Source organism: Eleutherodactylus coqui, chromosome 2 (assembly GCF_035609145.1).
Source record: "Eleutherodactylus coqui strain aEleCoq1 chromosome 2, aEleCoq1.hap1, whole genome shotgun sequence".
In the NCBI taxonomy this organism is placed as follows: Eukaryota; Metazoa; Chordata; class Amphibia; order Anura; family Eleutherodactylidae; genus Eleutherodactylus; species Eleutherodactylus coqui.
This window is the reverse complement of record NC_089838.1, coordinates 9,010,598-9,024,210: the sequence shown is the minus strand read 5'-3', so window position 1 is coordinate 9,024,210 and position 13,613 is coordinate 9,010,598. Positions and strand designations below refer to the sequence as shown.

General features: G+C 47.0%; 1 protein-coding gene across 1 annotated transcript; it reads right to left on the bottom strand.

The window, feature by feature from the left end:
* Positions 1 to 580: 580 nt before the first annotated feature.
* LOC136611044 (E3 ubiquitin/ISG15 ligase TRIM25-like) lies at positions 581 to 7,659 on the bottom strand. The gene has a single exon (XM_066590296.1). The coding sequence runs from the start codon at positions 7,638 to 7,640 to the stop codon at positions 5,874 to 5,876; it is 1,767 nt and encodes a 588-aa protein (XP_066446393.1). The 5' UTR covers positions 7,641 to 7,659; the 3' UTR covers positions 581 to 5,873.
* Between the last annotated feature and the right edge of the window lie 5,954 nt (positions 7,660 to 13,613).

The window sequence follows — 13,613 nt, the reverse complement described above, 5'->3', positions numbered from 1 at the left end:
GTTCTTGTCCGGTGGCTTCTGTACAGTGCTGCGGATGTGCCGGGTGGCACTCCGTCACACATGGGCAGAAGCTGCCAGAGCTCTGCAGTGAAGCGTATCCCTCGATACTTCTGCAGGGCTCACTGCGAAGTGCTGCGGGACAGACCGCTTGCATTGCCTTCAACGGAAGCCAAACATACGTATCCCGCACAAAATCGTAGCAAGCTGCAATTTTTTTCACCCCTGAGTAGAAAATCGATTTCCGCTCATGGGCAGGAAATCGCGGATTGCCATAGCATGCTATGGGCTGGAATCCCACTCCGGATGTCGCGATGCAAACCCGCCTGTGTGAAGGAGGCCTTATGCCATAATTGTGGTGTAAAAGCTTCTGTAAATACCCCCCTATGTGTTTACCAAAACATGCTCAGTGGGGCGCCATTCCTGAGGTGAGAACTGCATGAACATCCATCAATGAACCCAAGATGCCTCAGCAAGGCTGGGGGGTCACCGGACCACCATATAAAGTCAGAGCGGGGGAAGAAGGAAATACTAAATGTGACAGTGAGGTAAAAACTAAAGTAAAGACACAGGCGCCCATCAGTTATATGCAGATACATCTTTATTAACCCTTACAATGCCCAGCAGTTACCTACACAGATCTGGTGACCCCAAAATAATGCAAACTGGGGGGAAAATAAGACGCATTTCATGTGATTGGGTCATTATAACAATAGTAAGCAAGAAACAAGCAGAAATTAACCTAAAACCCAAACTGCTGAAGATTAAAGTAATACATAGAATTACATTTCCTTAGTCCGACATTAACAGGCTCTGATGCCGGATTATCAGATGTTCTGAGTTACTGAACTGGCAGAAAACTTTACAAAACTTTCTGGCAGAGAAGCTGAAGGAAGATGAAATGCTCATACATAATCTGCTGCTGTCACATAATGCTCCGTCTTCCGGTTCTGTGCTGGAAACAAGGGCCGGATTATCAGAATCTCTGGATTATCAGACACCAGATTACGGGTAATTCACAGAATGGGTTCTATTCACTGACATTCTGATTAGTAATATATTTATTGCCCTAATATCGAAATTACTTAGATAATAGTGAAGGTTAATGTGTAACTGAGCTTTCTAAAAGCTTTTGACATACCATAAGGTAAGGTGACCATATATCCTGATTTAGGCGGGACAGTCCCGCTTTGGGACCCTGTGTCCTGACTTCCACCAGGACCCCAGTGGGACAGGCATTTGTCCCACTTTCGGGACATTTGTCCGGCTCTCTGGTGACGTCTAGTCACCATCCACTGCCCATAGCGATATAGACCGGAAGATCTCCGGGCTATACATCACTATGGGAGCTGCAGAGCACACTAAAAAATCATAACTCCTTTATTTATTTAAATTACCATATAATGTGCTGAAAAACTTTTACAAAATTCTAAGTGGAGTAAAATGAAAAAAAATGACATTCCGCCATCTTTCAGTGTGTTTTGTTTCTACGGTACACAAACTGCAACAAAGATGACCTGATACCTTTATTCTAAGGGTCGGTACGATTACTGCGATACCAAACTTGTAGAGGTTTTTTTTGCTGTAGTACTTGTATTGTTTTTCAAAGACATTGAATTTTTTAAAATAATTTTTTCTGCATCTTCTGCGCGCAATAACTTTTTTATGTTTTCCATCGACGTACTTGAGCAAGGGCTCATTTTTTGCAGAATGTTCTGTTGTTTCCGATAGTTCTAATGCAGAATACATACAACTTTTTGATCACTTTTTATTGCATTTTTTCTGGGAGACAGGGTGACTGAAAAAATACATTTGTGGCGTTCTGTATTTTTTTTTTTTCGGATTACGTTCACCGTGCGGGATAAATAATGCGCTAATTTGATAAATCGGACTTTTATGGACGCGGCGATACCAAATATGTATTTTTCTTTTATGATTTACATTCTTTTACTATGGTAAAAGGGGGCAATTTAAACTTTTATGACTTTTCTTCTTTTTTTTTTTAACTGTGAAAAAGTTGCGAAAAAACCCCCCAACAATTACAATTTGGTATTGGCATAATCGTACCGGCCTGTAGAATGACTTTAATACATTATTTATACTGCTCAGAGAATGCAGTGAAAAATAAAGATGAAAAACCTGCCAGAATTACAGATTTTGTTAATCTGCCCCTAGAAAAAATGGAATAAAAAGCGATCAAAATGTTACATGTTCCTAAAAATTAGATAAATGAAGACTGGAGTTCATCCCGCAAAAAACACGGCCTTCTAGAGCGCTGGCAATGGGAAATAACATTACTACGGCTCTTGGAATGCGGCGACACAAAAGCAAACCTTTAAGAAAAAAAAATGTTTTAAATGTATAAAAATAGCAAAACATAAAACAACTATATAAACTCGGTATCGCCGGGATCATGTGACTCAGAGAATAACGTTATCACACTGTTTATTCCGCACGCTGAACGCCGTATAAATGAAATCCAAAAAAGAAATTGCAGAATTTCTTTTTTCCCCCAATCTTCCTACAAATTTTTTACAAAAGTTATGCAATACATTATTTATACCCAAAAATGATGCCAACAAAAAGTACAACTTGTCCCACAAAAAACAAGCCCTCATACGGCCGTGTCAGTGGGGAAATGAAAAAGTTATGGCTCTTGGAACGCGACTGCAAAATTGGTTGAAATTAAATGATTAGACCATTTAAAAAACCTGCCCTGGTGGGTCTGACAGGGGGGTAGAAATCCGCCACTCAAGGGGTTAAAGTGATTACCGGGCGAGGTGCCGCAGCTGCCTGCCCGATAATCATTCTGCAGCGCCGCAGCCTGATGCACATACTGATAGCAGTGTGTCCATCTGGGATCCTCCTGCCCTAAACTCTCCTCTTTGGTTCCGCTAGAGCAGAGGGCAGGAGGCGCTGCTGCACACACACTTCCGCCCACTAGCAGCAGCGCTGAGAGGATCGTTGGGAAGCCTACATAGGAGGTGAGGGGGAGCGCCGCTGCGTATCTCCAGCTGATTTCCAGTCAAAATCCTCACAAATGATACAGATTTTGACTGTTTTTTGGAGGCAGAAATGCTGCGGACTTTGCTCCATCTCTACATTTTTTGAACCGGCCCTGTACATTTTATAACGATGGAGGTAAAATCATACGTTGTGATAAGCCCCGCCCCTGGCCACACCCCTGTCCCGCTTTGACCCTGGAAAAATCTGGTCACCTTACATAAGGACATGTCAAAAGTTTGGATGGCTGGAGGTACAACTGCTGAGATCCCCACCGATCGCTAGAAAGTACAGTTACTCTAAGTCTCCTGGTATGACGGGCCGGCAGCGTTCTAAACGGGATGGATCTGCGGTAATATTCTGGCTTTCTTAATCTACCCCCACAGTCGGGTTAAAGGGAACCGGTCACCACCTGTCAGCCTTATAAACTACATTACGGGGCTCGAAGGTGAGAGAACGGGCAGTCCGGGAAGTTGTGTTTGACACTCACCGGGCGCCTCGTTCCGGCGCTGTGTCTCCGTGAAGTCCGTGCGCACACAGTAAGGCGCGATCACATGACAGTTCTTATGTTCAGCTTTTTGGGAGCCAAAACCCGGAGTGGAGAGCCAGTATAATGGGGAGAGGTGCCGTCCTTCCATATTTTGGACCCGCTGCTGGTTTTGGCTCACAAAAAACTGAACATAAAAGCTGTCATGTGATCGCGCCCTCAGGGCTTCTACCACTAGTGGGGTATTTAGCGCTGCGATATCGCTGCATTTTTTTCAATGGGACTTTCTAATGTTAAAATCGCAAGTTTGTGCTTCTGTCCCATTGAAAAAAAACGTAGCGATATCACAGCATTAAAAAGAAAAAGCCAGTGGGTGTCAGCCGTAACTCTTTTCAGCCCGCTCTGCGCATGTTCTTCCATTCATCTCTCTGGGAGAGCGTGAGCACGGAGTCGGCTGTAGAGTCACACTATGTGTGCGCGGGGACGCAGCGCTGGAGCGGGGCACCCGGTGAGTATTGTACACCGCTCCCCGGACTCCCCGTTCTCTCACCTTTGAGCCCAATAATGTAGTTTACGGAGCTGACAGCTGGTGACGGGTCCCTATAAAGGCGGCTGCGAACATCTGGGATGATGTAATTCAGTAGGGATCGGGGTCCACAGTCACAAGACGTTACATGTGATAAGCAGTAAGACTGCGGTAAATCATCCACGTGACTTCAGCGTTCCCCTTTGGGTAGAATGTCACCATAACAAATACATCTGATGTGTCCATAAGACAAGATCCCAGGGCCGGGTGCTACACAGGAAGTGTCCGGCGCTCTACACACGCTCATCCGTAGGACGGCTCCACGGACGAGCTGCGCACAGCGATCTCCGTGTATGTGGAGCGTTATTTGCATTTAACCCTAATGAAGCGTCATTCACAACACTTAGGCTGCGTTCACACGGGGCGGAATTGCCGCAAACCTTCCGTGCAGACTTTCTGCAGAGAAATTCCGCCTGCGACTTTAATCCTGGGATTAGCCAGCAAAGTGCAGGAGATTTACAAAAATCTCATCCATACGCTGCGACCGAGCCGCACTGAGATTGACAAGCCACACGGAACTCAAAGATGTGGCATATCAATTATTTCGCCCCCTTCCGCAGTGGCTTCTCTCCTCTCTATGGGGAGAGATGGCCGCAGCGGAATGCAGGCGGTGAAGCCGCTCCTAAACCCGCGACGAAAGGCCATGGGTTTTGCAGCTGCATTTCTCTCGCACAAATCTCGCAGTATTTCCGTGGGGTCATTCCGCGAGATTTCAGTCCCGTGTGAACCCAGTCTTGAACCCAACCTGATCTACCCAGGAACCCCACAAACATATCAGGATGCCACCTTTATGCAGATATTCATGGACTTCACCCACTTAGCGCTCTCTTTTGGGGGACAATCCTGGTAAAATGGGACTGCTGGTTCATGTGATGTAGTAGATCAGACATCATTGGGATAAACAGCAATGACACACGGAGGATTATCCATAAGGAGACACAGGGATCACACCCAGAATACAATCACAGCGGATCCCCCACATGTGATCTAGTCATAAGGACAGCGGTCAGATAGGCCGGGCACCAACATATGTGCATTGGGTATAACACACACAATGTGCTGTGAGAGAAGTCCCAATGGTCTCTCCTGCGCCATCCTGCCCTTCGCTCTCTATAAATAAGGGCTGTTGTTCGGCTCGTTTTCAATGTCTGAGTCTAAAAAAACGTATAAATATTTCTATTTTTTTCTAATAAAGGGAGAATCAGCTGATTACGCAGAATGCTGTGTGACCGAGTCTATGATCCTTCAAGCAGCTCGAACTGAACCCCGCTGGATTCGGAGCACAAGAATATAGCTGTAGCATTCCATCGCACTAACAGCGCACGCATATAATACGCGCAAAAGGTGTCAATAAAAGGACATTGCTCTCACTGCTCCGCTCACGCTTGCCTGTATTTTATTGCGTATGTTATGTGCGTAATAAAGAGTGCAGCATGTTCTATTTTACCGCATATAATGCGCATAACAGCCCTATTGTTCTCTATGGGTGCGTTCACAACACAGCGCTTACACAATTACATCACATATGTATGGCGGTTTTATGTTGCCAGGAGACAGGAGAAGGAAAGTGAAAAAAAGAAGAAACCAGCCAGCCGGCGCAGGACAGCGTGAGTAAAATACGTGTACATGTGCAGGCATAACCGTGTAAGAACATGACAATACGCAGGGATACGCAGTCCCCTACTCCGGGAAAATGGTCAAGTGGGCCTGGCTTTGGTTATAATCCCCTGCAGCCCCACCTTATTCATCCCATTGGCTGTCTGATCTACCAATCAGGTTGTCTTTCAGTCCTGTCTCTGGTCAGTTTCTATTATGGTTTCTCCCAGTTGTTGCTTCTCCCAATATTGTTATTGAACCATTAAATACCCATAATACAGCATGAAGCGGCTCGGAGAAGGAGGCAGTGAAGGTGTGTAAGTGTCTGATGGGGTCACACAGCTCATAAAAGGACAGCCGCCCGGCCCCATAATCCAGACAGATCCTGAATCTATTACTGGATATAATGTGAGGTAACAGGATCTCTTCACTGTCATGTCTCACTGAATACTCACTATAAGACCTCCACAAACACCAGGACTTGTTATTATAGCCAATGTATGACTGCTGCCCCCTCCTGTCTATACTGGGGTAACACATCCCCACCATCCACCCCCCTGATCTACTGCCCTCCACATCCCAGTAATATCGTCCTGAGGAGAATCCCCTCCTGCTCATCACCTGATCATACTGGAATCTCTGTAATGTTTCTGGACGGTTCTGGTTCTGTTGTGTGCTGGTTGCAGTTTTCAGGTCATCTGATATATGGATATTATCACCAGCAGTGTTTACATCCAGTAATATGTCTGCAGGATCCTCCACATAAATCCCCCTCCTAATATCTGTTACTATGTCACATAATGTGTGTAATGTGTCTGAGATCACAGCCACATCTGGACCATCTACATCATGAAGCGGTTCACCATGTCCCCGCGTGTCCCCATCACCTCCATCATGTCCCCGCGTGTCCCCATCACCTCCATCATGTCCCCGCGTGTCCCCATCACCTCCATCATGTCCCACCGTGTCCCCATCACCTCCATCATGTCCCACCGTGTCCCCATCACCTCCATCATGTCCCACCGTGTCCCCATCACCTCCATCATGTCCCCCTGTGTCCTCGGGATCATACAAGTCCCCGGTGTCTGGTTCCTGTAAGACAGTCAGTGGATCAGTCATGTTACACAGCTCCTCCATGTGTCTCATCTTCCTGGACAGCTCGTCCTTCTGTATTTCCAGCTTCTTCATCAGAGCAGACAGTGAGAGTGACTCTTCCTTCTCCTGCCTGGAGATCTCGCTCAGGACCCTCTTCTCCAGATCATCCAGCCGTCTCCTGATGTCTCTACACAGGGCAGTGACTGTCTTCGCTTCTCCAGCTGCTTTTTCTTGAGCTTTCCTCCTGCGTTCCTCCAGACTCCGGACTCTTTCCTCAGTCTCCTCTCTCCTTGTGATCAGTTTCTGGAGAACATTTCTCAGTCTCTTCTTCTTCTCAGAGGCCTCATCCAGCATCTCCACCTGATGACCCCGATGTTCTCCGGCCAGACTGCAGGTCACACAGATACAGATGGCATCCTCAGTGCAGTAATATTCCAGGATCTTCTTATGGACAGAACATTTCCTGCTCCCCAGGTTGGCGCTGGGCTCACATAAGACGTGTTCTGCTGACTTGCTGTGAACTTTCAGGTGTTTCTCGCACAGAGAAGCTTCACACAGCAGACAGGATTTAGCAGCCGCTACAGGAGAGTCCACACAGTAAGTGCAGAAGATCTCGGCTTCCGTTTGTGTCGGAGGAGTAGTCAGGAAGTTCTCTATGATGTTACGCAGAGCTAAGCATCTCATCAGTGCCGGCCGCTCCTGAGACTCCACTCTGCATTCAGGACAGGAATAAACTCCAGCCTCGTCCTGTGTATCCAGCACACGATGAATACAGACCCGGCAGAAGTTGTGTCCACATCTCAGCATTACAGGATCTGTATAAGTGCTCAGACAGATGGAGCAGAGCAGCTCGTCTCTCACAGCAGCAGACGCCATGGCTGACAAAGGAAGAGAGAAATGAAACTACTACTTCCTGATGCACATAGACCCATGGGCGGGTTTTTTTCTGTTGACTACAGGGCGGGGCTGCACGGCACAAGATCAGTCACTATTAACCCGTTAATGGACAGTTGTCATAATGATACCATGTTTCCCTGAAAATAAGACCCTGTATTATATTAACTTTTGTCACAAAACAGGCACTGGGTCTTCTTTTCGGGGGATGTCTAATTATACTTACCTACCAGGCTCAGTCCAGGTCTTTCCCGCTGCTCTCTGGACCTACAACATGCTGAGCCGTGGCATTGATTGGCCAATTCATAAATCCCCCCTCCACAACACGATGGCTATGATTGGTTTATCGAGCGCTGCGTTTATTGGCTGAACAGCAGTCGATGAACCAATCACAGCCATCGCATTAGTTCATCGAGCGCTGCATGGATTGGCTGAGCAGTGCTCCAGAACCAATAGGAGCCATCGCTTCCTGGAGGTGGGATTTATGTATCCCATAACCAAGAAATGATCTTCTGTGTGTGAACGAGAACTGCAGAACACACAGCTGAGCTATAGGCGGCAGCAGGAGGACCTGGATCGATCCTGCTAGGTAAGTATTCCATTTTTTTAAATGTAATGCAGCTGGGGCTTATTTTCAGGATAGGGCTTATATTTCAAGTCTTCCCAAAAAATCTGGGTAGGGCTTATTTTCTTTCAAAATATGTTTATTGAATTTTCAAGTCAGCAACACAACATTGAATTAAAAGTGTGTAGTTATTTGAACATGCGGGGGAGCATTTTCTAATGCTGTGGGCAGATGCGGGTAAGGCCCTCCCCAGGGGGATGCACCCGCGCCACAAAATTCACAGCTGTAGAGTTTCCATTCTCCCCGAAAGACTGAATACTGTGCATTGCAGACCTATTTTCTATCTAGAACAGTAGGAAAAACAGGGTACAACAAAAGGAACTTTAGGGGTAGAAGAAGGAGGGGGGGGGGGGAGAGTAGGCGAAGAAGGGCAAGGAAAGGGGGTGGGGGGATTTGTATATCTCCTCATCTCGTGAGGCAGCTGTTGTTAATGGGATGGGGGATATTGTGGGGCCAGCTGGGGAAGAGGCAGTGTCAGTACACAGGCGGGTTTTTCATTGTTATCTATAGGGACCCGTCAACCAGCCATTTGGGAAAGAATGGGGAGCCTTTAAAATCTATCCAGGGCGTCCAGACGTCCCGTGTGTCAGCTATTGAAGGGTTTGGTGTGACCTCGCTATTCCGAAAATCCTCCATATACATGATGTTTTTAACTGCTTCCACCCATGTAGTCCTCGGAATCCCTCCCCCTTGCCTTCAATGTTAGGAGATGATGTGGCGCATGGCCATGATAAAATAACTTAGTAGGCTTTTTTTGGTCCTAGAAATAGGGCCTGGGAGCATAGAAAGGAGGGCAATTTCGGGGTTCAGGGACACCGAGGACCTACAGGTCTTTTCATAGACCTTGGCGATGTCTCCCCAAAGGGGCGCAATTAGCGGGCATGACCACCAGATGTGTAGCATGTCTCCTACCTCAGAGCCGCATCTCCAGCATTCATTTGGGACTTCCGGAAAGATTTTGTGGAGTCTGTCCGGAGTTCTGTACCACTGTGTGATGATTTTGTAGTTGAGTTCCTGGGCTCTTGTTGAAATGGACAATTTGTGGGTTAGCTGGTATGATTTGCTCCAGAGCTCTCCGGGAATCTGCCTGCCCAGCGCTTCCTCCCATCTCGTCTCCCATGGCAAACGTGACGTTCCCAACCTCGCTTCGACCAGCAATCCGTACAGCAGAGATATTGCATGAGGGGGGAGTCAGGACTGACGCAGAGCCTCTCGAATGGGGTAAGCTCTGAGCTCAGTGGTCCGGGGTCGCCAAACGCTCTTAGGTAGTCCCTCACCTGGAAGTATTGCATCCAGGCGCCCGGTTTTGCTCTGCGGGCTCCTACTAATTCGCATAGTGGGCGCATACCGCTTGGTCCCCAGACCTCCCGTGCTCGTGGCTTTGATATGTCTGGTAGGATAGATAATTCTGTTGCTGTTAGAGTGGCTGGGAGTTGGGGGTTTCCGGAGAGAGGTGTTAATGGGCCCGGTACATTTATTAGCTTTCTACTCTTGACTACTCGGCTCCAAGCTCCCAGAAGGGTTAAGGCGAGGGGGAAGGCCCCCTGCCCTCTCCAGTCCAACTCCAGAAGAAACTCTTAGGGATATCTAGTGGTACAGTCTGAAAGACATAGAGGATTCTGGGCAGGATATTCATTTTAAGGGAGTTGATCCGACCGAACCACGAAAGTTGGAGGTTGGACCATCCTGTCAATTCTGATTCGAATATGGAGAGTAGGGGTCTGAAGTTAAGGTCGAAGGTGTCGCCCGGGTTTGCTGGGATATTTATACCTAACAATTTTAAGGAGTCCTTTCTCCATATAAAGGGGAGGGTCTTGCTTAACAAGTTGGCCTCCGTTGTTGGTATAGAAACGTTGAGTATTTCGGATTTTTGGGGGTTTATCTTGAAATTGTTGAGTCTCCCATAGCTAGTTAATCCCTCTAAGATTGCCGGGAGGGATGTGTTGGGGTTCGTGACATAGAGCAGTAGGTCGTCTGCAAAGATAGAATTTTTTTGTTCTCCTCCTCTGCCCGGCAACCCCCGGATGTCGGGGTTTCCCCTCAGGGCTGCTGCCAGCGGTTCCATCGCTAGGATATATAATAGCAAGGAGAGCGGGCAGCCCTGTCTAGTCCCATTCCGTATCTGGAAGGGCTCTGATAGGAGGCCATTCACTCTAATACGCACAGAGGGGTTGCTATACAGGGCCATGATCCAAGAAAGGGCTCTCAAGCCTAGACCTACCTCCCTCATCACCTGCTCTAGGAAAGACCATCTCACCCTGTCGAAGGCCTTCTCGGCGTCGACTGCGAGAAGGCATAGGGGAGTGTGTGTGCTACGAGCTTTGTTGATCAGTGATATTGTTTTGATCGTATTTTCTCTGGCCTCCCTCCCCGGGACAAACCCAACTTGGTCGATGTGGATAAGAGATGGGATAAGGGGGTTTAGTCTGTTGGCCAGCATTTTTGAGAATATTTTCAGGTCGCTATTGATGAGGGAGATAGGTCTATAGCTTTTGCATGAGAGAGGGTCCCCTCCGGGCTTCAGGATCACCGCTATGTTGGCCTGCAGTGCCTGGGGAGGAAATGGGCATCCCTTAGTGACGGCGTTAAAGGCGGCATAGGCTCCGATAACTGATCACCGAGCAATTTATAGAACCTTGGTGTGAACCCATCTGGGCCGGGACTTTTCCCCAGTTTCAGGTCCCGCAAAACCTGGGAGAATTCCGAGGGCGATAAATCGCTCTCTAGGGCTTCAGAGTCAGCTCCCGAGATGGTGTTGTGTATATATTGTTGCAGGTACTGGGCTGTGGACTCACTCTGGATAGGTTCTTCTGGCTTCTCCCGGCAGGGTATATTATAGAGTTTGGAATAGTAAGCCCTAAAGGCTTCTAGGATCTCACTCAGAGCGTGAACCTCAGCCCCAGATTGGTCACAGATGGACATGATGTTCGTTTGTGAGGTTTGGGGGCGTAGTGCCCTAGCCAGCCACCTTCCGCTCTTATTGCCGTACTCGTAGTACCCCGCTCAGAATCTATCCCTTATATTCAGGGTTTTCTGGTCAAGTATGGCCAGAATCTCGTGTCTAATGTTGGTGATTTCTATTAGTAGGGCCTGTGATCTCTGAGCCTTGTTGGCTGTCTCACGTGACTCCAGATCCTGGAACAGCTGTTTAAGCCTACGTGTACGTTCCTTTTTAAGTCTGGAGCCATGTGAGATGAACACTCCTCTCAGGGTGCATTTTAATGCCTCCCATTTGAGTGGCGCTGGGGTTGTGTCGGCTGTGTGGGCCTCCAGGAAGGTGGTTATCGTCTTAGTTATCTCAGCCATGCAGGTGGGGTCTTTAAGTAAATTGTCGTTTAATTTCCAGTTAAATCCTCTATAGTCCTGCTTTATCGGGTTGAGCTCTCCTAGTACTGGGGCATGGTCGGACCATAGGAAGTTCCCCATACTACATTTAGGGTCCTCATCTAACAACTTGTGGGAGACGAAAATATAGTCGATTCTGCTGTACGTATTGTGTGGTCTTGAGTGGCAGCTATAGTCCTTGACGGCCGGATGGAGTGATCTCCACAGGTCGACCAAGTGTAGACTCACCAGTAATTTCATGAGTTTGCGTATGGCCGAGAACGAGATCGAGGAGCGCCCCGAGGAAGCGTCCAGGTATGGGTCAATAACAGGGGCGTAACTAGAGGCTCATGGGCCCGGGTGCAGAAGTTTAGCTTGGGCCCCCCTCCCCATGCCCTTAGGCTAGATTTACAAGGGTGATCGCAAAATTGCAGCAATATTGCAGTTTTTCGAGTGAGACTGGTCTTGGGGTCTGTGCCCAAATAGTGGAAAACAGCTCTTGTTTCAGTCGGACAAACCGCACAAAATTTTGCATCAAACATTTTTTTCTGATGTGGTTTTGATGCAGAACTTGGTGTGAATTGTCCGCTGCGGACAATCTGTGCCATTTTATGTACTTGTGGCCACTCTCACACTCAACGCTTTTTTACAGCGTTTACCGCGGCGTTTCAAACACTACAGTAACCGCTGTACAATGTCTCTATTGATTTCAATGGAACTTGGCAGACTAACGTTCGGATGAGGCGTTTCTAACACCGCGACTTTCGAGAGCTGCCTGCTCTATTTTCATGTGTTGAAGCACTTTTTAACACACCTCATCGCCCATTATAATGATGGGGTGCGTATAAATCGCAGTGTAGAGCTGTACAATGTGTTCTTAACCCCTTACTGACGTGGCATATTTTGGGCTTAAGGACGCAACGATTTTTGGCGGATTTTCATCTCCATTTTTTAAAAGCCATAACTTTTTTACTTTTCCGTCGACGCGGCCGTATAAGGGCTTGTTTTTTGCGCGGCGAGCTGTAGTTTTTGATGGTGCCATTTTTGGGTACATAGGCTATGTTGTAAAACTTTTATTATTTTTTTTTTTATAACAGGGAGAAAAAACGCATCAATTCTGCGATAGATTATTTTTTTACAGCGTTAATCATGCAGCATAAATGAGACAATCCATTTTTTCTCACGACGGTACGATTACAACGATATCAAAATTCTTATATTTTTTTTAGGTTTTTCCACTTTTCTACAATGAAAACCCTTTTTTTTTTCTAAATCGCTGCATTCAAAGTCCTGTAACTTTGTTATTTTTTTATGTACGGAGCTCTATGAGGGCTTATTTTTTGCGAGACGAGCTGTGGTTTCTATTGGTACCATTTTGGGGAATATACGGCTTTTTTGATCAAGTTTATTGCATTTTTTGGGAGGCAAAATGCTAAAAATTAGCATTTTGCCTCTGTTTTTTAGCGTTTTTTTAATGCTTTTTGCTATGCAGAATTAAAAGCGTGTTTAACTGATTGTACAAGTCGTTACGGACGCGTCGATACCAAATATGTGCCATTTTATTTTTTTACCTTTTTTATGCCAATATGAGAAAAAGCGTAAAACAAAAGGTGCTTGTTAACATTTTTCTTTTTTTTACATTTATATTTTCTTTTTTTTACACAACTTGTGTCCCTTCGAGGAACTTACAGCACAGCACTGATGATCACTGTGATTAGGTATGGCAGGACTTCTGTCCTGCCATGCCTTATCGCTTATAGAGCGATCATAAGCTCTGGCGTCCTGTTGCCATGGCAACCAGCCAGGCTCTCTGCAATTATATCGCGAGAGCCCGGCAACTTCACAGAGGCAGCGCGCTCCCTCTGTGAACCCTTCCCATGCCGCGATCTACATAGATCGCGGCAGGGAAGGTGTTAATAGCGGGGAGCGCATCTCCGATGCACCCCCGCTGCTGCAGCAGGAGGCCGGCTATGACTGACAGCCGCCTCCCGCTGTGGGATAGTGTG